The sequence below is a fragment of the Macrosteles quadrilineatus genome, unplaced genomic scaffold, assembly GCF_028750875.1.
Source record: "Macrosteles quadrilineatus isolate MER2022 unplaced genomic scaffold, UCM_ALF_1.0 Scaffold_1__1_contigs__length_201487025, whole genome shotgun sequence".
Lineage (NCBI taxonomy): Eukaryota > Metazoa > Arthropoda > Insecta > Hemiptera > Cicadellidae > Macrosteles > Macrosteles quadrilineatus.
Window position 1 is genome coordinate 155849932 of NW_026542594.1, and position 26396 is coordinate 155876327.

Genomic DNA, 26396 nt, shown 5'->3' on the forward strand with positions numbered 1-26396 from the left:
TGGGACTGCGATGGTAGTCCTTGTCAGGTATACTGCCTTTTCAAATAATGTTTCTTGTGAAGTCACACTCACATGACAAATCTGGGTTGTACAGTATAATGGGATAACTTGCGGTATTTGACTATCAAGTGCATGGATTAGACTAAAATTTTTACTGTTTAATTGTTGGAATCCTTCAAGCTCGTATATCTTAATAAAATGGGCAATTTTCTTTTTGGATTATTCATAATCTATATCCTTACTCTAACAGATTACTGATAATGGTAGAGGTTATAGTCCTCGCCACCCTAACTTGAGACAGCCCAAGGCCGCACGCCGTATATCTAGTGCGGCCTTGGGCTGGGCTGCTTCAAGTTAGGGTGGCGAGGACTATAGTTTTGTAAACAGAAACTTGGGATAAGGCAAAGAACACGTTATGAAAAGTGTATTTCAAATAAAAATATCTAAAAGCTAATTGTACACAAACTTATTTATAAGTAACCCAGATCGACGAGTTCCTTGACAAGTTGAGTCATGCGGCGTTGGCACTCTGGGTTGTATTGGGAGCAGAACGGAGTGACAGACTCGTGCTCCTCTCCCTCCGCCTCATACAAGTCCGGAGCCAGCGCCGAGTCACACGTAGAGATGGGGATCATGTCTAGTGCAACTCCTAGACCATACAGGCTGTGGCGCTCAACCTCCTGCTGGATACTGCAACATAGAAAATAAACGTTATCAGCTATCTGACATTTTTTTACATTCTATTTCTTGCCGGTTAAGATTCATAGGAAAATCACCATCAAAAATAAAAATTTCCACAAAATAAAATATAAAATGCCTTGAGAAAAGTTACCATGAATTATTACCAACACACCAGTCGGACCACATGTGTGGTTTGTAGCTCTATACACATCTACACAGACATTAGTAGAACCCCGATTAAAAGTCACCCTTTTAACCATCCCTCTCTGTTATCCGTCACACTGTTACAGTACTTAGATTATTTAAATGTGATTTTATTTCATAGAACGAACATTGAACAAGTACAACATAAAAATAACAGTTCTGTATTAGTAATTCTTTTGTACAAGGTTCAAAACCTTTTAAATCAACCTACGTACAGGTTAATGCCAATGCCATAATTTCTGTTATCCCTCCATTCGCTTAACATTCCTGGTCCCGAGGGTGACGGTTGATAGAGGTTCTAATTTACTTCAAAAACAACTTTTTTGGGTTCAGGGGGGATTTAAAAAAATTTCCACACAAAACTCAAACTCGAGAAGTTTGACAAAAACAATACTCTCTGCAATAATAACTGATTTTCAAAGAAAACTTTTGAGGAAATTCCAAATTTTACTTACTTTTACCATTTACTATTATAATTGGATACTGAAGGAGACATCCCATCAATATGTACAAAATGATGACGATTTTTATTAAAAAAGAACATAGTTTTGAGAGCTGGGCACAAAATGTCCTAGTGTCTAAAATTCTAATTTCTACCTTATTTTTTGTTGCTGCCCAAGTTGATGGGTCATATAGCATTTGCTATAGCTCACAATAAGTAATTCCATTACCTAGTTAAAATTGGTGAAAATGTTTGTGTATTCTACAGAAATTAGTAATTTAGATCAGCATAATCTGCCGGATGGCTCACATGAACTACAAGAATTCAGATTAAAAATCTAGCGAAAGATTTAACATAGGAATGGAATGTCTAGTTCAGTTGCATCAGTAGTCAAAGCTTCTACTTGTTTAATTTGATAAAAAGTAAAAAGTATTTTTTAACATTCAAGTTGTTTCTCTTTATTCTATAACTGTTTACAATCAATATCATTGCTTAATTATTATTGACAACATATGTTAAACAAATTATTTTAAACAAAGACTTTTAAGTAAGTAATATACAAACATCTCCCTTTTTTAGCCGTCTTGACTGTCCTTCTTTTTTAACATAGATTTAATTTTTCTTATATGGTGTGTGTTTCTTCTTAAAACAACATTACTTTCTAATTTTACCAAATAAGAACGAGGTTCCGGTAATTTTTTAAAAATCACACCAGGATTCCAAAATTTGGTTTTAATATCCTGTACTAAAACCTCTTCTCCAACTTGGAATTCATCTTCTTTTTTCAAGGCTGATCTGTTATACATTTGTTCTTGATACCTTTTGCTTTCATTTATGCTTTCATGTACCTCAAAAGAAACTGTTTTAGGCTGTAAATAACTGTTTGGTATAGGTAGTTTTGATCTTATGTGTCTGCTGTTTAAAAGCTGAGAAGGTGAATAGTCCAGGTTTGCAACAGGTGAGTTTCTACAGGGTGAGTTTTAATTGTCCCCCCCCCCCAACTTTTTTCTATATTTTTTTAAATATCAATCCCAGACAACTTCCAAACATTGTTGGGTAGTAAGTACTTCATTTTGACAAGGTAGTCATTTCCGGCCGCCATCTTGGATCCGCCATATTGGATGCAAAATTTTTTTTTCAAATGTAAAGGTGGGGTTGTGACCCATTATTTCGAACTAAATTTTTACCCTGATTACAATGCCGCAAACCGTTTTTAGAAATCTTGATTCATTCTAAAGTTATGAGGGCTTTTTAAAACTTTATTTTTAGCCCATTTTTAACATTATGCATTTACAAACTAAGACCATAATCTCAAAATAGTGCTAGATAAAGATAAGTATACACTACCAGTAATTGTCGACCTATTTTCACTTGGTTATGACTGATGTATTTTTTTCGGCCGCCATCTTGGATCCACCATTTTGAAATGTGATAAATTATTTTAAATATGAAGGGGGTGTTGTGACCCATCATTTTGAACTACTTTTTTAAGCTAAACTCAATGCCGCAATCTATTTTTTGTTATCAAGTTTTATTTATGAAATATTGCATTTTTTTTGTTAAAAATGTCAATATTTCAAAATCAAAAAATGAAAATGAAAAACGAATCACGGAATTAAGTTTAGATTAAAAAAGTAGTTCGAAATGATGGGTCACAATACCCCCTTCATATTTAAAATAATTTATCACATTTCAAAATGGCGGATCCAAGATGGCGGCCGAAAAAAACACATCAGTCATAACCAAGTGAAAATAGGTCGACACTTACTGGTAGTGTATACTTATCTTTATCTAGCACTATTTTGAGATTATGGTCTTAGTTTGTAAATGCATAATGTTAAAATGGGCTAAAAATAATGTTTTAAAAAGCCCTCATAACTTTAGAATGAATCAAGATTTTTAAAAACGGTTTGCGGCATTGTAATCAGGGTAAAAATGTAGTTCGAAATAATGGGTCACAACTCCACCTTTACATTTGAAAAAAAAATTTTGCATCCAATATGGCGGATCCAAGATGGCGGCCGGAAATGACTACCTTGTCAAAATGAAGTACTTACTACCCAATAATGTTTGGAAGTGGTTTGGAATTGATATTTGAAAAAATGTAGAAAAAAGTTGGGGGGGGGGACAATTAAAACTCACCCTGTATAATTTAATAAGAAGAGTTCAAAATCCTGTTTACTTTCAGCACTCTTCTGTAACATTTTCTTTACAATTCCTACAGCCTTTTCTGCTAGTCCATTACTTTTTGGATAGTGAGGACTTGATGTGATTATTGTAAAATTCCAATTTATAGAAAACTGTTTCATTTCATAGCTATTAAATGGTTGATTATCAGCCACCAAATACATAGGGATCCCATTTCGACTAAATAGCTCTTTGAATTTACCAATTATTGTATTACTGTTTTTACTGTTCAACTTAAATACATCAATCCAACGTGAATAAAAGTCAACAGTTACAAGATAGTATTTACCTGCATATTCAGCAATATCAGCTCCAATCTTGATGAAGGGTATTTGAGGAACACTGTGAACTTTTAAAGGTTCATTCAATTTTGAACGTTGGTGTTTCATACATATAGAACATTGAGATACTGTATTTCTTATGTCTGATGACATTCCTGGCCAGTAAAAAAATAAATTGGCAGTTTTCAATATTTTAGTTGTTCCCAGATGAGTCTCATGCAGGTGTGACAGCATAAATTTCCTCAGTTTACTTGGTATTATAAGTTTGTCATTCAAATAGAGTAATCCATCTTGATGAGTTACATCATTTCTCATATTGAAATAAGTCTTTAGATCACCATCATTAACAGATTTTGGCCATTGGGTTTTACAAAATTGTATAACTTTGTTTAAAACATCATCATTTCTTGTTTCCTCTTTAAATTCCTCAAGTCTTCTATCACTAAACTTCACTTCAGAAGATTCAATACAGTGCACAATACCATCTAAGGGTTCATGCCATTCAACCTCATCTTTAATACCATTCCGAGATAAAAAATCTGCAATATGCATGTTTTTTCCTGGCAAATATTTTAGTTTAAAACTGTATATCATCAATTTAAGTCTGAGCCTTCTTATTCTGTTATTGACAATTTTAAACAATGGCTTATTAAAAATTGACAACAGAGGTAAATGGTCAGTAAAAATTGTTACATTTTCATTTCCATATATATAGTTGTGGTATTTCTTGCACGAAAAACAAATAGCTAATAATTCTTTTTCAATTTGAGCATAATTAACTTCTGCTGTGGTCAGACTTCTAGAAAAGTAACTAACAGGCCTGCCATTTTGCATGCAACAACACCCTACAGAATCCTGTGAAGCATCACATTGTATTTCAATAGGAAGAGATGGATCAAAATTCCCTAAGACCTGATTACTACAGAGTGATTGTTTGATTTTTTTAAGAGCATTAGAATGATGTTCATACCATTGCCAAGGAACATTCTTTTTTAGTAAATCTCTAAGAGGTGATGCTATTGAAGCCAAATTAGGGACGAAATTTCTGATGTAATTTACCATACCTAAAAATCTTTGTAATTCTACCTTAGATGTAGAAGTTTTAAAATTCTTTATTGCTTCAACTTTTGAAGGATCCGGTTGCATCCCTTGTTCACTGAATATAGCACCAATATACTTTACCTTATTAACACAGTATTGCATTTTACTATAGTTAAATCTAATATTATACTGTTTTGCTCTTTCCATTACCTGCTTTATAATTTTATCATTTTCCTCTTTAGTATCAGTAGCAATGCACAAATCATCAAAATAGATTGAAAGACCTTTAATATCTTTGAAATATTTGTGTACCAATCTTTGAAATATTTCAGGTACACAAGAGAGGCCAAAAGGTGCCCTCAAAAATCTGTAAGTTCCAAAGATTGTGCTGAATGAACACATTTTACTGGATTCTTCATCTAGTTTTATATGATAAAACCCGTCTTTCAAATCTAAAATTGTAAAGTATTTCTTATTACTTAAGTTTGGAGCCAAGTCCTCTAGCAAAGGAATTGCATACCTCTCTCTTATGATATATTTATTAAGTTGTGTAGGATCAATACAGATTCTTAAAGATCCATTTGGCTTTTCTAGTACTACAATATTATTGACCCATTCAACCGGCTCTTCAACTTGCTTAATAATTTCATTGTCAACCAGCGAATTTAATGCCTTTTCAAATTTATCTTTAATTTTGTATGGTATTCTTCTAGCAGAACTTACTTGTGGTACTGCATCTTCCTTTAATTTTATCTTACAAATGTCAGGGAAACAACCCACACCATCAAAAACATCTTTATAATTGTTATAAATTTTTAATTTTTCTTCATCTTCTTTTACTGATAAACCATTAGCAACAGTATCTACCTTCTTTATTAAATTTAAACTTAGACAAGATTTCAGCCCTAGGATTGGAGTACATTCTCCACTGACCACTACTAACTTTACAACATCCATTTTATTTTCTGTCTCAATCTGTGCATCTATGTATCCTACTGGATTTATTTGAAACCCCCCGAATGAAATTAGTTTGTTTAGGTTTTTCTTCATCCTATTTTGTAGTTTATTTAGTTTTACAAAGGAATATGGGACAATGTCTACTTCAGACCCAGTATCAAGTTTCATTCTTACATTGAACCCTTCAACTTTAACACTTTTATACCAAGCTTTTTCTTGATTCCCAATGGAATCAACTACACAAACTGTGTTAATCTCATAGCCTTGGCAATTATGCACAAAAGAACTACTACTTTGATCAGTTACTTCGTTACATTTCTCATTAGAAAGAATATTTAAGTTTGTCCTACACATACTTGCAAAATGATTTGACTTTTTGCATTTACTACAGATTTTACCCCAAGCTGGACATTGTTGTTTTCCATGACTACCACCACATCTGTAACATTTAAAACATCTTTTACCTGTTTGGTCCTCCTCCAACTTACGTGTCCCAGCAAAGGTTTTAGTTACTTGATGAACTTCTTTCTTCTCATCATGAATATTTGTAATTTGAAGTACCGGTACTTCTTTCTTCTCATTGATTTCATTCATATTTTGTTCAGTTAACTCCATCGTTTTGCAGGTTTCTATTACCTTTTCCAATTTTAGATCTTCTCTCAAAAGTTTTTCTTGGACATTTTTTGAACTTAATCCCAGTATTATCTGAGCTCTCAACAGTTTTTCCTCTTGTTCTTCAAATTTACATGGTTTGACTAAATTTTTTAGGTCCGAATAGAATTTATTAAATGGTTCATCTTGTTGCTGCTTTCTTTTGACAAACTTATAAATATCCATGATTTCATTCCTCCTTGGCGTGCAATACTTCTCTAGTGTCTCTAATATCGTTTTTACTGTTTCTGGTTCATCTTGTTTGAAATCTTTATAAATTTTCAATGCTTCTTTTCCTAGTAGGTTTTTAAGCCTTGCTGCTTGTATAGAGTTAGGTTTCTTTTCGGTTTCAGTGGCTATAAAATATATCTCCACTTCTTCTTTAAATGTCCTAAAATTTTCCTCCAAGTTGCCTTCAAGGCTTAGGATATCCGGTTTGTTAAATTCCATTTCTGTGTATATTCTTCTGATATAATTCTTAATCAAATCTTTACCGACTGCGCCATGTTTAATTTGATAAAAAGTAAAAAGTATTTTTTAACATTCAAGTTGTTTCTCTTTATTCTATAACTGTTTACAATCAATATCATTGCTTAATTATTATTGACAACATATGTTAAACAAATTATTTTAAACAAAGACTTTTAAGTAAGTAATATACAAACACTACTCAAGCTACATTTTAGGACAGATTTATATTTTCCTCCATGTTTCTACTCAACAAATTATTACAATCTTATTACAGATACCATATCCCTACACTACACTACACTGTCCCTACCCTATACTATTAATAACCGGCACAGGGTGGTTGTCATGGTAATGATAATGATTTTGATAATCATATTCCAAATTTTAGATGTCAGCCAATGGAAGAAAAAGAGATAATTGCCATCCCCCCCATCCCCCAAAATATTTTATATTTTATTAGCTTACATAAATACTATTAGCTTAAGCATATTTTAGAACTCAAATACGTATAAAAATACGTTTTTAGGCTTTAAATTCCACATTTTTTCTGGGGGATATTCCATACCCCCAGAGCCCCCGGTTGTCACCCCTCCCCCCACCTAAATGAAATCCTGGGACCGCCACTCTCCATATTTGATTAACTCAAAAATAAGTGGTCTAGTGGCTATGATGGGGTACCTGTCAAAAGTACTGTAACACAATTTGTTAGGGATCCACTCATCAAGCCTTTAATTAATTTAGTCAACACTTTGTTCATTTCAGGAAATTTTCCAAAGCAACTCAAAATTTCAAAAGTTGTACAGTACTATTCTTGAAAAAGGAAGATGACACAGAAATTCAAAAGTATCGTTCTATTTCTATTTTACCTTGATATCAAAATTTTTTTAAATGCCATGTTTTTAAGGGTGCGCTTTATCTGTCCGCCGCACGCTAATAGACGGGTTCAGGATCTCCGTCATTATTGGCTTGGTTCTTACCCGATTGAAAATATATTTATGTTAATTCATTCATTTCTTATTTTTGTAGGCTTGTATTGTTTAATTTTTTTGGAAATAGTAGAATTTTAAGTGGCAAGTGACTGGTAAATACTTCTTCACAAGTTTTTTTTATAAGGCACTAGCTGGCCCGACATACGTCGTCCTGTCCTAATGTGGTTTTATGTCAAATGCTCGTTCATTTTCAAGATGAGCTAACGAATTTAGTTAAAAAGATATCAAGCCGTTCCCAGACTTTTTGTCACCATGTATATAGAAGATTTTACACATATAAATGAATTTTTTAGGTGAATGTCACTTAGATTATGTGAATATTTAAGCGATGTTTAACTCACAGTTGGGGCAAAGAGCCTTCGTCACAGTAGGGGGCGCTACAAGAGTCACACCCCATTGAGGTGAGGGATGTAGACACAGCTGAGCAGTACTGAGCCATTAGATCGGAGGAGTGAGCTGTCCTTACGTCACTGTCCACACACGAGTACAGGAAGTTGACCAGGTCCAACGCAGGAGATCCGTATCTTGCACATTGAAAGTCCACAAAACATACCTTCAGCAATACAACATACAGTCAGTTCATGCTAGTACACTTATAGAGTGGATGATTCAGTGAAAGCCGCTAGGACTTTACTGAGAATTGAACAGTAGAACCACGGCCACCTTCAACTACAGGCTGCGGCCTGGTAGAATTGGCAAAGTCGAAGTAGGGTTGTTTAGTGACAGATGTCTCATTAGATAACATGGCAGACAGGTGACATCGGCTCATTAATTCACACTTTAATGAATTAAATTTAAAATTATGAACATAAATTTATTAAAATATTGAAATTAAACATACAGAATTTTAAACCGAAACAATATGAATTAGAAATATATATCTGTACATTTTAAGCGGAGTCAATATTGTCATAGTCCAGCAGTAACCAAGCTTTCATAAATACACAAATACCATTAGCTGCTCCCAGACAAAGCAGGTGTTACAACCCCTCTTGCGACGTTGCCACTTCAAAGGCCGCGGCCTGGAGTTAAAGACGGCCGTGGTAGAACTCAATCATAGTAATACCCTTAGAGACCTATATACTCATTTATAAACTAGTAGTACGCGTATTCTGCGCGTAACGGGATGAGTGAACGTGAGAGTACACCCGCACCTAGCCTACTTACCGGTGTCATTGGTGAACAGAACACAATGTAATTTGTATGGGCAAATCAACCAAATCTCAGTCGACAACAATCCTAACTTCTCGTTCATTAATAAACCAAAGTCATTGGTTGCAGATGCATTAATCTAACTGCCACCAACGGTTCCCACACACCGCACTGCTCGCCTTGACTACTTCCTTCACCACCTCCTACGTCTTGGACATGTTTCCCTCCCTTCCTATAGCATTTTAGTATTGCAGATACATTAATCTAACTGTCACAAAGGGTTCCGACATTCCGGACTTCTCGTCTCGACTACTTCCTTCATCACTTCCTACGTCGTAGTTCTGCTTCCCTCCCTTCTCATAGATTGTAGATACATTATTCTATCTGTCACAAAGGGTTCACACACTCCGGACTGCTTGCCTTAACTACTTCCTTCACCACTTCATTCGTCGTGGACCTGTTTCCCTCCCTTCCCATAGCCTTTTAGAATTGCAGATACATTAATCTAACTATCACAAAGGGTTCTCACACTCCGGACTGCTTGCCTTTACTACTTCGTTCGTCGTGGACCTGTTTCCCTCCCTTCCCATAGTTTGTTTTTATTGCAGATACATTAATCTAACTGTCACAAAGGGTTCCCACACTCCGGACTGCTCGCCTTGACTACTTTCTTCACCACTTCCTTCGTCGTGGACCTGTTTCCCTCCCTTCCCATAGCTTTTTTAGGTTTGCAGATACATTATTCTAACTGTCACTAAGGCTTCCCACACTCCGGACTGCTCGCCTTGACTACTTCTTTCACCACTTCCCACGTCGTGGGCCTGTTTCCCTCCCTTCTCATAGCTTTTTTAGAATTGCAGACACATTATTCTAACTGGCACTAAGGCTTCCCACACTCCGAACTGCTCGCCTTGACTACTTCCTTCACCACTTCCTACGTCCTGGGCCCGTTTCCTTCCCTTCCCATAGCATTTTGGTATTACAGATACATTAATTTAACTGTCACAAAGGGTTACACTCCACACTGCTCACCTTTACCACTTCCTTCACCACTCCCTACGTCGTGGACCTGTTTTCCTCCCTCGCATAGCATTATAGTATAAAAATAGACTAACATCTTTGACTGTCTAATAGTCAATGCCAACATTAAATTGAATAATATAAAAAGCTGCTTTGTTCTAAATACTGTACAGATATAAAATGTGAATTTTAATACTGAACATAAACTGTATATAACTGCGACTAATATTGTTAAGTTCAATTTAATATTCTGTTAGTTCTAAAATTATAAAGATATATGATATTCATAGACGTCAAACTGTTTACTCCATGAATGAAAGAGCTTAGAGTAAAAGTCGTTCTCTCTGTCTTAAGTAGAAAACAAAATTGTTGGTCACAAAACGTAAACAAATAAAAAGAAGAAGAAGGTAGCCTCTAATGTTATTCTTATGGGACAAATTTAAAAATTTATTTTTAGTGTTTTATAATTACTACTGAGCGGAATCGTCTAAAATTTTAATGGTGTCTTTACACTGGTGCCATAATTATTTGTGCAAAATTTGAACGCTGTAAGTGCAACGGTTCCTGAGTTTTAGGTGCGAAAACAGTCACACACACCCACAAGCGGACAACTAATCTCTGACTCCGCTATACACGATACATAGATTCGTTCACTTCGTTCACTCATCTACTATCTTGCTTTAGGAAACACTAGATGTGTGCCCGTTCTACGCACGGGGCTCTTATAGTAGTCAGTTGAAACCTTATATTAAGAACAGCAGCAGGTTTGCATATTTTCAGATATGCTGGCAAAACTATTATTATATATAAACCGATTTATATTTTCTTGATGATACCAAACTCGACTATACTTGCTGTTTGAAAATTTCAAGCTATTAGGACCCCCGCTACCCCTAAGGGCAAAATTTTCAAAACTGACCATAATTATTTTAGCCCTTCATATCCAAACAAGTTGCCGCAAACCGATTTCAAATATGTCAAATATTAAAAAAGTTAAGGGGGGTGCAAGTAAATTTTCAGCCACCCTCATTGTTATTTGGAATTGAAACGTTTTAGGGCGACATTTCGTTATTAGTGGGCCGATTTTGGTTTCCTTTATGTCAATTTTTATGTTTTGTCAAGACCTGTAAAATGATACTAAACTCGACTATAATTGTCGTTTGAACATTTTGAGCTACCCCTACCCCCGGACCCCTAAGGGCAAAATTTTCAAAATTGACCAAAATTATTATTGTAGCCCCTCAAACCTAAGAAGGTAAAAAACTAGCAAAGAAATAGAAACTAGCCGCAAACAGATTTCAAATAACTCAAATGGTTGAAGAGTTAAGGGGGGTGCAAGTTACTTTTCAGCCACCCTGTATTAAATACACAAGCAGTGCACTGCAATAGACTTGTTTTATTGCTCTGCCTAGCAACTATTTATTATTTTTTCTGCTCATTATATCTTCACATAACCTTAAAGTTAGTATTTAGTTGTGTTGACTATTAGTGTGCATTTATTGTATAAATTTTCTCAATTATGTATAGTGTGGTGAAAAATAGTGTTCGAGCCACGGCCAGAAAGGGCTTTGCTGCTCTCTATCGTTTTAAATTCTCTACTTTGTCTTGAACTTAAAAATGATCTCGAGCCAGTAAAATCTTATTTTCAGCCGTAGGTACGAATTATACTAATAAGACTAAGAGCTGGGATTGATTAGTTCTATAACCAGATTACTATTGTCCCTAGTTGTAAGATAATCTTTTTGTTTTTTAAGCCCTCGATTACTGATTATTTAAATTTTAAATCATTGTTAACAGAAGACAGATTTTTTCACGCCAATTTAGCTATTGAAATTTATAAGGAGTTGAGCCTGTTGACAGTCTTGCCTACTGATTCATTTTAAGATGCATATCTTTAGTAACTATTTTTTTGACACTTATGGAGTGTTTTAAATCCTGACGTCGTAGAAGAACTATTCAATGCTAGAACTCACCTCTTCAATCTCCCCACTGTCAGAGTATCTAAACATGATATTGTTGGTCCAAAAGTCACCATGAGTAAGCACAGCAAGAGGCTCCTTCGGTTGAGCAAATGTAGTCATCGTCTTGAAGAAAGTTTTTTCGTCAAGAAATTTCTTCAACTTGTTCAGGTAAGTAAGCTTTTCTGTATTTTCTAGGCCAGCATCTACCTATTTGTTTGCATGATATTTTTTAACAAAATTATAAGATTAAATTGCACATGTGTTATATTTTCAGGGCTCAAAAAGAAAAAAGAAGATATGGTCCAACTGGATTTTCTCAAAAGGTTTAATTGGTTATTGGATTGTAATACGTCTTGGTCGTTTTGAAGCGATTTAATGATTTTGTAAACACCTTTTTTATTCAGAAAATTGATAAGAAAAATGTTCAGATAAACTCTTTTGGCATAAAGGTTTATGCTTCTAAGTCAAAGGAGGTAGAAGTGGAAGGTGTACACAAAGATGTAGTACTTGATAAGTAGTGTCTATAGGTACTCCTTTTATCTATGGTAGAACCTCACTGATTCGAATTTCAGAGGAAAGACAATATATTTTGAATCACAGGAAGTTTGAAATATAGACAGTTTGAACTATAGGTCAGAATAAATAAAAATCAAATTATGGAGGTATCATTTTTATGTGTAGAGAGTTTGAGGGAACGGAGACTAATGAACATATTGTGGGAACATCAATAAGAGCGTCAGTTCATGTTTCAACAGGCGTATTTTTTGTTCTAAATTCGAATGACAGTGGCTTACAGTAACGCAGTTCGAATTGTAGAGGTTGACTTTGAATTTTTGAGGTAACAATTTGAATTATGGCAATTAAATTCTAATTGTAGAGGCTCAAGTATGTGGAAATTCCAATTGTAGCGGCTGCATTAAGCGTAAAAATCACTTTGAATTATCGGTATATTATTTTTTGAACTTTAGAGGTTTAGGGGTTTTGTGGGGAATAGACAAACATTACTAATTATAAAGGTTTTAGAATTATCGAGGTTCAAATTAGCGAGGTTCTACTGTATTTAGTGAAATTTTATGTTCAATATCTCAACATTCAAATTAAATTAATACTAATTGTAATAAAATATAATGTGATGTTTAAAACTGTTTACATTTTTTTTGGGTCTGGTCTGTGAACAGTGTATTCCTAAAATATTCAAGTTCAACTTATACTTACCATAGCTAGGGCATTTTTGATCAAGGTGCAGTAATAGTCATGATAGTACTCTTCGTTCTGATCAGTAAAAAATGTTTCTCGGATTTTCGATGCCACTTGCTCTTGAAACAATGTTGGCTCTTTACTTTTCATAGCAAGTGATAGAGCATGAAATCTTCCAATTTCTCTGAAATTATTTCGTTGTTTATTCAAATGATGAAATTTTAATGCAAAGTGAAACTATAAAATTGGATTGTATTGCTTTAATATAAATTGTATAACGGACCTCATTTTGACTTTAGATATACTATATACTGTAGCACTTAGCTTAGGGATGGGACCAGTGACTGCACTAACTCATATTCTACTTCTTCTAGTAACAAACCTACTTTGTATGGTCACGATTTAATATTAAAGTATAAAGTAAAGTAAGTTATAAAGTAAATACCTGATGGTATAGACTCTAACTGACTGATGTGGTCAGAGAAAGAAAGACAACCGTCTAAAATGACAACTTTTACTTTAGTCCCTAGTTAAGATTGGTTTACCATTTTCTAGATGATCAATGATCTCATTCTTTTGGTACAGAACAGAATTATAGCTTTTCATGTTATTGCACTGCATTATTTTAACATTAAATGACAATTTTCATGGACCGCAGAAGGCACACACATTGTCACTGATTTAATAAATCACATTTTCAACAATCCTAGTGCAGTTGCAACTAACAGTCAACTGCCACATACACATACACTGGACTGTGCATTAATGGCCTCATATTGAAATATCAAACATTGAATAATATATGGTTAAAGACAGCAGCTACCTTGCAGTATACCACTCTGCCTAAGAAATGGCTCCAATGCCTTAGTTTACCTGCACTCTGGGATTTAAATATGACATGAAACAACTGCTTCTCTGTTGAGTACTTAGGAGCAACAGCATTGTGAGAACAAATGTTCATTTTGGCGGGAGTACAGTAGGAAGGCTTTGAAATCGATAAATTAGCAATAATACCATATTTTCTTGGTTTGCACGTAAAGGACTGACAATCCCTGAACAAATCAAAACATAAATTTAGATTCTACTTTTATTACTTTAGGTATAACAGTTACCTGAAGACAGCCACACAATGTAGATAGTCAAGTCCCTCCTGCCTGTTGCCCATCACAAAGCCTCTCTCTCTGAGGTCCTCAAGGACCAGGACATCATTGTGAGCCAAGAAACACTTAGGCACCACCGTGAACGACTGGCTCCCTCCTGTACAGCTCTAGAAACAAATCAACTTTGTGATTCTCACTTCAAATTATTCTTACACCCACACAAATATTTAAAAAATCACTATCCTCTATAGGACTAAATTGAGTTAATAAGTTAATTTACAATCCCAATCTTAATGATAACCAGTGTTACAGATCCAAAACGATCACCATTGTAACATCTTTACATATATTACGTGAAAATATGTTAGATAGTGTTTGAAGACGTATTCCTTTTTTTGTATTCCTATAATAGCGCCTAAACGTAGAATTCCAACCAGAAAGTTATTAAATAGAACTTTAGAGCTAACCTGAAACTGCAGCAGAGCAGTGAGTGCCTCCTTGTAGAAGGAGACTTCGTTGAGGAAGAGTACATCTGAGCGGTATAACTCTCTATGGGCCAGACTGTCTGGCAGCTGCTTGTAAATAAGAGAGCGACTCCAAACTTCTGTGTCTTTACTGCCACAGACCAACACTCTGTACAGTGTAGACGTGTAGTTGTCTCCCCGACCTGCTGCGTGACTCACCTGTCAACAGACTACCGTGAATGACTCTGCAGCTACGAGTCTTTACATGATACGATGATACAGACTTCTGTAGAGTATAAAACATGTGGCAGGACTACCATCAATAAAATAACATCATTTCTTAGTTAATTAAAAATAAATGATTACTTAGAGACTAACCTGTGTCAATTCACACAAAATTGAATCTCAATTCCTCTATTCAAAGTACATTTTTTCAATTTATAGACTAACCATAATAAAACGAAAGTAATCAATCATTTTCATCGCCGTAAATTTAAGTTTACCATTAAAATTTCAAAATATCTTCTTTGAAAACTACATATCAAAAATTTGCCATTTTTTTGTTTAATGGCTTTTAACTATAGACAATTTACACATCTGGTCATCTAAATGCATGTTTTGATGCAGGCCCTGATGTATGATATCATAGTTGTTTTTTTTTATTATCCAAATTGGAGTGATTGTGTTCTTTATATTGTCAGTATTGCGGTATTGCTTGGTAAACAATTGTTCCAGGAAAAATGTTTGAATTTAAAGCTCACACTCCAGCATCTTAAATTGGGTGGTTTGTCAATCACTCTCAGATACCCATAGTCATCAGATTGCGATTCGAAAATGGTCATTCTTACAATTTAACCTATCTTTTGCACCATCAACTCTGTGCTAAGTTGTAAGAAGTAAAAATCATTAAGTATAGCTTTTTACTGACCTCAAATGATGACACAGTGACATCAGGGTCCATTTCTGATACAATATCTTGCAGGAACTGCAATGTAATCCGATGTCCGTCCATGGCATGCCAAACTCTTCTGTCACCTAAATATACATAGATTCAAGGCAAGTGTTGAAACTAAAAAAAATTAAACAATAGTGTTAAAAAAAGCTAATTACTGAAAACATTTGTGAACTAGAATTTAAGTAGTTAGAAGCTTCAAACTTTAATTCTAAATAGCTTGAACAACAACGTACAACAATGAACACAACATTGCATATCAACAGGATAGAGGCAGTCAACTCACCGATCAGTTTCAGTTGCAGGTGACTCGGTGAGAGTGATCCCCAGTGCTGCACAGAAGGGCACTCGGATACAGGAAGGCACCACTTAATCAAACTGAATAACGTTCAATGAAAACTGGATCATACAAACCTCTTGATACTAAGTACCTTTGGGCAATTTAAAAAAGGCAAAGCCTCTGTAATGGCTCAGTCATTGCTGATTTACCCTCCAAAATTGCATTAAACAAACATCCTAAACAAATCTTAACAAAATACTTTAAGACATTTTATCCTGTAGTATCTTTACTATTTAAACCATATAAAAATTTGAACGATTGATACACTTTCATCTTTTTACCTATTAATAAGTAAAAGAACGGTGTTAGCAGTCAAATAACTAATATCAGTACTGGTCAGTCTGAAATTTAGCATGTACAATTATTTTTGCTTTTTAAATAATGCTGAAAGACTCTTTTGAAGTAACTGAATAAACCTGAAAGTGAGAAGTGGGAGAAGTAGTTTAGTACTTGTTGAAGAAGACTTTGTTCAGAATGAGTAATAGTAAATCCGAGGTCTCCGAAAAAAAAACCAAAAAGGTTCATTGGTTGAGTGCATACAATCCAATTTACTTAGACACTATTATTAGTATAGATTGGTAACTGATACCGTAGTTTAAGGAAAAATTTTTGTAAAAATCCAATCAGAAAAATACAAATTTGCTTAGTCTGCAAGTATGCTGCAGAAGTATTATGTTTTTAAGGGTCAAACCCGGGAAACCCTAATTTTGAACTGATAGAATCCATGCTGATTAGTGATTATTAACTAAGTTGGTTAATTGGTTGGTGTGCCTAGGTGGAAGTTAGCTTAAATCTCCTTCAATTTGGCGGTACGGCAATGGAAAGGTAAAACACTTTGGAAGAAGAACGTCAGGAAAAAGATGGAATAGAAAGAGCTTGGACTGACTTAAACAATACTATTCATTCAGAAGTGTGAAGAAGAAGTCCGTGGAAAAAAGAAAAAGAAAAAAAGAGGCAATAAAAGTCTTGGTTTGACGAAGAACGCGACAAAGCAGTAACAGATAGAGGTGGAGCAAAAAGTGCATGGCTATATAACCAACAATAACAGACAAAAGGACATAATATGTGTGTCGTCAACATAGGGAAACTTTGAAACCCTAAGACAAAAAAAACTAAAATGGATAATACCCTAGAAAGGTATTGTCATACAGCATGACGCTAAGGGTATCAATACGTAAATTTGACGTACTGTCAGCCATTTACCATACACAAGCCGGCCATTTTACTATACACAAAAGGTATTGACACGTAAGTTTACTGTGGGGTGCCCGCTAGAAATCGGAAGAAAATCATGATCCTAAGCATAGGTTGATATGTACATCACATTAAAGGTATTTATTAGTAAAATACAATGCCAAAAATTTGAGCTCAAAATAACAGCTGGGTAAAAAATGGCAGCCATTCAAAGATTCAAAATGGCAGATAAAAGAAATATCTGAACGGGAGACGGACAGCGGCCCAGATCTTTGTTTGGGTTAATCCCCTGATTTATGGCCTGAGGGTAGTGGTCACCGGAGGAGGGATGGGGAAATTCTGAATCCCACCGGAGGCGTTAACTTTTTGTCAAGGATTTCGCTTAGAATGCGATTACTTCTTAACTGTACATCTTTTGTTAGAATTTATAATTTTATGATCAGTACTATTTTTCGATTAGTGTGATAGAAAATATTCCCAGCTGTTGTTGGACATTGTTATTTTATTTGTTTATGTTGAATGTTTGTAATCATTATTTCATTCTCTAGATTTAACTCTTACTTATGAATTCCATTACTTGAATTGTGTTAAATAAAGCCTACTCATTCAAGGCAAACAATCTTTATTCTTCAACAATTTATTTAACACAATATCTGCAATCATGGAAAAACATTTTGCTCCAGCAAAACTTTCAATAGATCCAAACTCTTCAACAGCAGCAATGGAATGGAATCACTGGCTCAGGACATTTACAAATTTTATTGAAGTGACAGAAGCAAATGAATCTGAGAAATTGAAACTTCTAATCAACTATGTGGTGCCTTCAGTATATACTTATATCAGTGAATGTTTGAATTTTAAAGATGCAATTGGTAATCTTCAAAATCTATATTGTAAGCCAGTGAACGAAGTATTTGCTCGCCATAAGTTATCTACTCGTCAGCAACAACCAGGAGAATCAGTTGACCAATATCTAGAAGCTTTAAAGATACTCAGCAAAGACTGCAATTTTAAAGCTACTTCTGCAGAAGAAAATAGAGATGACTGCATTAGAGATGCATTTGTAAATGGTCTGATTGCTCCACACATTCGCCAGAGACTGCTAGAGAACTTTAAGCTGCCTCTTCAAGATGCTTATGAACAGGCCCGTTGTTTGGAAAGTGCACAACAACAAGCCCTCCTATATCAACCCAGCTCAAATCTCAATTCAGTTTTAAAACAAGAAAACTCATGATGGGTAGCCTCTGGACCATACAGCAACAATAATAATGGTTTAGTTTACCTCTGTCAATATGGTCCTTGCGTAGTTTGTCACTACTGCAGTTTCGTGCTCGTGGAGCACATCATCAGGTGAAGGTCACAAAAAGTTAAAACATTTTCCTTACGTGAAGGTCGTCAATTAACACACCGAAAAAACACACAACACACGAACGGTACGAAAAAACATTTAACTTGGCCAATACATTAAAGACGTTACACACGGGGTCCGGCGCCGGTAGAAGGCAAGTCATGACTGACGTGTGTTGTAGTCGGTAGCCCCTCCGTCCTCACTTCTCTTATCAGAACCTTTTCTTTGGTCTTGTTCCAGGATGTGAATGGCGGTATTATAAATAATGTTTGACTGGAATGAGAGTTGTTCGTTTAAAATATGGTTTGGATGTACTTTAGCTGCTCGGTAAATCTCAAATTCTTCGATGGTGTCCATGTATTTACTTTTATGACAAGTATGCATTACTTCTAAATTTGTTTGTATATCAGTATAACTATGGTTTGAATCAATGATAAGGTTGGCAAAAGCTGATTTGGAGTTCTTTCTTGGTAAATGTTCCTTAAATCTAGTTGCAAAAGAGCGTGATGTTTGCCCAATATAAAAACTGGGGCAATCATTACATGTTATTTTATACACTCCAGTGTTGTTTAATTTATCGCTATTGTCAGTTTGTCTTTCTTTTAAATTACTGGACAGTTTGTTTGTGGTTTTGTAAGCAACTGTGATATTGTTTTTTGCTAATTCTTTTTTGAGAACATTATTAAGTACGATGCCATATTCTGCACTAACATATTTTTTGGGTTCTTTTGTATGTATCTGATTATCCTTTTTATTGTTTCTTTGTTTCCTAATCAGTTTGTCGATCAGGGCACTCTCATATCCGTTAGATACTGCAATGTATTTTAATATGTCTATTTCATTGTTGTAATTTTCTGGGCTTAGTGGTATGGAAAGCAGTCTATGGACATAGCTATTGTAGGCAGATAATTTATAATTATGGGGATGATGCGAAGTTGAATGAATTGTCTGGTCAGTGGTTGTAGGTTTCCGGTAAATTTTAAAATCAAACCTGTTGTTTGCTCTTGTGATGGTAACGTCCAGGAAATTTAATGTCTTATTTTTCTCAATTTCAACTGTGAATGTCAAGTTCTTGTGAAAAGTATTAAAGTATGTGCTTAGTAGCTTAATCTGCCTTTCATTACCCTGGAACACGATAAATGTATCGTCTACGTATCTGCTGTAATGGATGATTTTGCTCTTATAGCGATTTAAATCAGAGAATAGAAACTTGTTTTCAATTTTATTCAAAAACAGTTCTGACAGAACACTGGAAAGAGGCGACCCCATTGTCAGTCCCTCGTTTTGTTTGTAATATTTGTTATCAAACATAAAATAATTCTGTTTTAAAACACATCTTGTTAAGTTTATAAGTTCGTTTTTAGCCTCGTTGGACAATGTAGAGTGTGTATTTAAATTATCTTTCAATATATCTAACGTTTCGTCGATTGGTACGTTAGTAAATAAATTTACAACATCAAATGAAGCGAGTATATAGGATCCCTTTAGGTCAATGTTAGATATTTTATTTACCAAATCAATTGTATTCTTTACACTATGGTCATTTTCTAACTTGGTTTCCTTCCTAATAATCTTATCTAATTTCTGTGCAATTTTATATGCCGGTGACGGTCTATAATTAACTAAGGGCCTTATTGGGACGTTTTGTTTATGTATCTTTGGTAACCCGCGTAGAATTGGAGCTTGCGGTTTTGTCATTTTGTTTTGCATGATTTCCTCTTTAGACAAAAGGTTGGTACAGGATGAAATCATTTTATTTATATCCTTAGAATAAGATGCTGTGTATTGGCCAAGTTAAATGTTTTTTCGTACCGTTTGTGTGTTATGTGTTTTTTCGGTGTGTTAATTGACGACCTTCACGTAAGGAAAATGTTTTAACTTTTTGTGACCTTCACCTGATGATGTGCTCCACGAGCACGAAACTGCAGTAGTGACAAACTACACAAGGACCATATTGACAGAGGTAAACTAAACCATTATTATTAAGAAAACTCAATCGTTCAAGACGATGATACAAATAATCCAACCATAGCCGCTACTTCTGGGAGTAATAATAGATGTTTCTTCTGTGGATTCAATAGACATCCAAGAAATGACTGTCCCACAAGAAATTCTTACTGTAAAGGTTGTGGTAAAAAGGGTCACTTTGTTAAGGTATGTAAGTCTTCCTCTCAAATAGATAAATCAAGTTTTGGTCAAAACTCAAAAATTAAACATACAACTTCATCTGTCATAAGCCACATAAGTTGTTCTTCAAGTTATCCCCTAGGTCTTTCAAAAGCTATTGTCCCAGTTAATGTAAATGGTAAAGCAGCTCAAGCCCTAATTGACACTGGTAGTACCACTAGTTTCCTGAGTAGTGACTTAGTAAATCAGCTGAAAATAAAAACCTATCCTTCTAAAATCAGTCAAGTATCAATGGCGGCTTCTGAGTTAACTTCTTAAACTAAAGGTGAATGCAAAGTTAATTTGAAGATTCTTGGTAACTCATACAAAAATGTGATTTTGTGCATTTTACCCAACCTCTGTTGTGATTTGATAATAGGTCATGATTTACTCAGTCGCCATTCTAAATTAGAACTCACATTAGGCGGACCCGAATCTCCTCTTGCTATAGTATCTGTAGCTGCTGCAAATGTACCACAAGCTTCACTATTTGAGCATATTTCACATGATTGTCACCCTATTTCTGTGAAATCTCGCCGTCATACAGTAACAGATTATCAGTTTATTTCAGAAATAATTCGCTCACTATTGCATGAAGGGGTAATAGAACCAAGTATATCTCCATGGAGAGCTCAAGCTTTTGTTACCAGCTCCGAAAACCATAAGAAGCGTATGGTAATAGACTACTCTAACACTATAAACAGATTTACAAGTCTCGATGCTTATCCAATCCCAAATCTTGAAGAAATTGTCAATAAAGTTGCTAACTATGAAGTGTTTAGTGCCATTGATTTAAAAAGCGCTTACCATCAAATACCGATCAAGGCTGAAGATAAGCCTTTTACAGCTTTTGAAGCATGTGGTCAGCTGTATCAATTTACCAGAATTCCTTTTGGGGTGACAAATGGAGTTGCTGCATTCCAGAGAGTTATTGATGGCATAATCAGGGCAGAAAATCTTAATGACACATTTGCTTATTTAAATGACATAACAGTATGTGGTAAAACACAAGAGGAGCATGATAGGAACCTAAACAGGCTGATGAACGCTGCTAGCAAGTATAACTTGACTATTAATGAAAATAAATGTTCTTTTTCAATGAAATCTATTAGTCTCCTTGGATATACAATAAGCAACAAAACAATTAAGCCAGATTCTGATCGGCTTTTACCTCTAAAGAATTTCCCCTTGCCCACAAACGCATCATCCCTAAGAAGGGCAGTAGGAATGTTTTCCCATTTCTCAAGATATGTCCCATGATTTTCTGAAAAGATTAAAGTTCTGACAACCAGCTCTTTCCCTTTATCCGCAACGGCTATAAAGACATTTAATGAACTGAAACAAGAGATTGAAAATGCCTCAATGAATCCCATAAATCCTGATCTACCCTTCACTGTTGAGACTGATGCATCTGACACTGTAATAGCAGCAACACTGACCCAGGAAGGAAAACCTGTAGCCTTTTTCTCAAGAGGTCTGTCTCATAGTGAACTAAAGCACAGTTCGGTTGAAAAGGAAGCATATGCAATCGTGGAGTCAGTACGAAAATGGAGACACTATTTGCTAGGCAGACATTTCAAACTAATAACAGACCAGAAGTCTGTCTCTTTCATGTTCAACTCTAAGATATCGGGGAAAATTAAGAATGACAAAATCATGAGGTGGAGACTAGAACTATCAAGCTATAGTTATGATATTGTTTATAGACCTGGTAAACTGAATGTAGCTGCTGACTCTCTATCACGAGTGTGCTCGATGAGCGACAAAATGAACAGACTTCATCAATATCATGAAAAAATGTGTCATCCTGGTGAAACTCGTATGTATCATTGGATAAGAAGCAAAAATTTACCATACTCCCTTGATGAGGTAAGAAGAATGACTGCTTCCTGTAAGGTGTGTTCTGAAGTAAAACCAAGATTCTTCAAACATGATGGAAAATTAATAAAAGCAACATCACCGTTTGAACGTCTTAGCCTGGATTTTAAGGGTCCTCTTCCCTCTTCTACAAGAAATCGGTATATGCTAACAATCATTGACGAGTACTCACGATTTCCATTTGCGTACCCCTGTCCTGATATGTCCTCTTCGACTGTTATTTGCAAACTGAAACAGTTATTTTCATTGTTCGGTACTCCTAGCTACATTCACTCCGATCAGGGATCTTCTTTTCTTTCAAAAGAACTAAAGGAGTTTCTCGCTTTAAACGACATTGCTTCTAGTCGGACTACTGCTTACAACCCTCAGTGTAATGGCCAGGTTGAGAGATATAATGGTATAATCTGGAGAACAGTAGAACTTGCCCTTAAGAACTATCAACTTGACGTGACAAAGTGGGAATTAGTTCTGGATGAAGCTCTTCACTCTATCCGATCCTTGCTTTGTACTGCCACGAATTGTACGCCACATGAACGAATGTTTGGACATCCCAGAAGATCACAAAATGGTGTTTCCACACCAACCTGGTTGATGACTCCTGGAAAAGTGTTGATGAGACGTCCTATCAGAAACTCTAAGTATGAACCAATAGTGCAGGAGGTGACATTGCTGGAAGGAAACTCTGATTACGCTCATGTACGATTACCAGATGGGCGTGAGACAACAGTGTCTACACGCAACTTAGCTCCTTGTGGAAAACAAGCTGAGAGAACAGATTTTGATGATGAATCAACACCAGAGAACCACACAATGGAACTTAATAGCGATGTAAACTTAGTAGACGAGACCCAGGATGTGTCTCATCCCGATGCAGAGGTGATAGAAGAATCTGCAACTCAAGAGCCTCTACAAACCTTAAGGACTGATGAAACACAATCACAGAGACGAAGCTCAAGACAGAAGAAACTACCTTCTCACCTTAAAGACTTTAAATTATATTTGCGGGGAAGAATGTGATAGAAAATATTCCCAGCTGTTGTTGGACATTGTTATTTTATTTGTTTATGTTGAATGTTTGTAATCATTATTTCATTCTCTAGATTTAACTCTTACTTATGAATTCCATTACTTGAATTGTGTTAAATAAAGCCTACTCATTCAAGGCAAACAATCTTTATTCTTCAACAATTAGTAAACCTTTATTCGATTTTTTCATTATCAGCAAGTTTGGTTGGTTTGCTTAGGTTAGTATAGTTTAATTTTATAATTAAAAAATAAAAAACAAATTAAATTTTAGGTATTTGTAACTTTATTTTATGAACAGAACTATTTTTTTATTAGTAAACCTTCATTTGATTTTTCATTATCAGCAAGTTTGGTTAGGTTATGACAGTTAAATTAAATTTAAATTTAACCTACAAACGATACGTTTTGACAGCGACGGTAGAGCTAAAAATTTGCCTCGAACAGTTCGGCAATGCACGGTATGATGCGGAAGCGTTCGACACCAACCTAGAACTGACAGGTCAACCGACCGTGATTAAGAGGATTACAGCCTCGGTCATGTGCCTACACCCATTTGAACGGCTGCCATTTTTGACTTGGTTGTCCATTTGAGTTTGGGTTTGCGGCATTGTGTTTTACTAAATAAGACCTTTGATTTGATACCACACTTGACGTATGCTGCTTTTTGAAAATTTCGTCTTACTCCTTGTGGGCCGTCCCCCTTAAAAGGAAAAATATAATAATAGCTTGAAAGAGTAGACACTTATGGTTATCATTGATATACCAAGTCTTATTATTATTACTTTATCTATAAAGGTTAAAAATATATAACACCGTTCCGGGACTTTTCAATCACACTGTAGAAATTGACAAAGCAAATTTATGTAAAAAAATCAAAAAAATAAACATTTTGATCTAAATTTTAATTATTTTCTGGGAGTAACCTTAGGATCACGCTTTTTACTGAGGTTTATTTTGTAGACAATTAGAAAATTCAGATGGACTCCCATGGCTAACGGTAAGTAACATTTTATCTGTATTAGGATCATACCAGAACTTGAAACATTGTGTTGACTTACTGGTATCATTCTGAAGAAATTGTATAATCATTTAACAGCTATATCATCTGTCATTAAAATTAGCTAATCGTCTATTTTGCCTAAACAGTCATAAATGGTTTGATTTAATATTTGAAAAGAGTGAATATGATTATTCTAGTTGTTTTAACTCAAGTCCTTGTGATACAGCTCTATGAAATCTACCGGTTGTTTAAAAATAAATAGCAGGGTTTTAACTCTTGATAGGCTACTTTATGTCTTTTACATTAAACTTCCCGCTATATATGACACATCGTCACGTGGCACATTTTTATTTGGAGGCAGATTTGGCAGCCTTTATTGAGTATTTTCAAGAAATGGTTAATAGTAATGTAGGAAATGTTATTCCTCTTTCAGAATATTATCATCCATTTTGGTCGATTTCCTCACCAATTAAAAGTTATTTGCAAAAAAGTTAAGCAGCCTCCGAATTTATAGTGGTGAAAAAATACCAAGCTAGAGTTCTTTTGAAGCTTTGTACTAAATCTACAGTTCTACTGGATTGATTATGTTAATCAATGTGTCAATGGAAAGCCTAAACTCTTTGAGTTGCTTTTTCCATTTGATGTGTCATTTGGAAAAAAGTGCTAAAGCATTAAAACTTCGATATTTATTTTGAAACAACCGATGGCGATATATGAGGGCGAGGAGGGTCAGGGTGGTGTTGGACTTTGCCCTAGACACCACTGAGTGTAGCCTGCTATTGAATATTTTCTTTATACCTACCTTACTTCGCTATGGTAGACCTCAGATATCTTATATTGAGTAAGTTAGTTCTTAGAAGGCTTCCTCTTTCATTGAAATAATTAATTCATTATTTTAAAATTTATGCACAATTTTTTTAAACCATGATCAGATTATAACGGAACTATCAATCTGAATCTCCATATCCACACAAAACTCAAACATGTTGACAAAATCAATACTTTCTCCATATACTAAGAAAATGGGGGGAGAGTAAGACATACTTTTTTAGGTACCTCGCTGTAGCAGCAAACCTATGTACTCGTTAACCGTAACAATATTTAAATAAATTTTACATTTTTGAAGAAATATTTTTCTGAAAATCCAATCAGGCGGATGATTTGCTTGGTCATCTTAATATTGCAGCATCCCCACCCCATGCAACGATATCAATACAACATATTGATCATTGAAATGACCATTAAATGTTGATTAACTATTTCTCATAGGTTTTCTATGGCAGGGGTGTTTTATTTATAATTGTTTGAATTTCATGGATTTTGGATCTAAACGTATTTTACTTTTTGCAGTGTAAATAAAAATAGCACAGAGAACAGTTTTTCAAATATTCTTAAATATATAAATTTAAACATTAAAACCAATATTTTATAATGTTTTTATTTAAGAGGCCTTTTTGTCAGACACATAAAAAAAAAAATAAATAACGATGCCAGCTTAGCTGGCAAAATGCCCAAAATGAATCACAAAATAAAGAATTTACTAAATTCTTCATGAAGATTCTTAAACACGTTATTTACATTGTTAATAAAAAAAAGTGCTAGATATTTACACACTGCAGTATAAAACCTTTGTGTATGGACCAAATGAACAGTTTGAATGTAAGAATATTAATGCAGTAGAACCCCTGATGAAC

The 26396-nt window shown here is 34.9% G+C and overlaps 3 protein-coding genes across 3 annotated transcripts; 2 read left to right on the top strand and 1 right to left on the bottom strand.

The window, feature by feature from the left end:
- Positions 1–415: 415 nt before the first annotated feature.
- Positions 416–16238, bottom strand: LOC128988059 (uncharacterized). Its single transcript, XM_054409247.1, has 8 exons — positions 16037–16238; positions 15727–15833; positions 14802–15017; positions 14347–14501; positions 13253–13418; positions 12050–12244; positions 8246–8457; positions 416–690 (listed from the first exon to the last, which is right to left on the bottom strand). The coding sequence occupies exons 2-8, from the start codon at positions 15808–15810 to the stop codon at positions 471–473; spliced, it is 1248 nt and encodes a 415-aa protein (XP_054265222.1). The 5' UTR covers positions 15811–15833; positions 16037–16238; the 3' UTR covers positions 416–470.
- Positions 16239–17945: 1707 nt separating this feature from the next.
- Positions 17946–18518, top strand: LOC129001839 (uncharacterized). The gene has a single exon (XM_054429297.1). It carries the CDS (start codon positions 17946–17948, stop codon positions 18516–18518), a length of 573 nt encoding a protein of 190 aa, XP_054285272.1.
- Positions 18519–22160: 3642 nt separating this feature from the next.
- On the top strand, positions 22161–23693 carry LOC129001850 (uncharacterized). Its single transcript, XM_054429309.1, has one exon. It carries the CDS (start codon positions 22161–22163, stop codon positions 23691–23693), a length of 1533 nt encoding a protein of 510 aa, XP_054285284.1.
- Positions 23694–26396: the final 2703 nt, after the last annotated feature.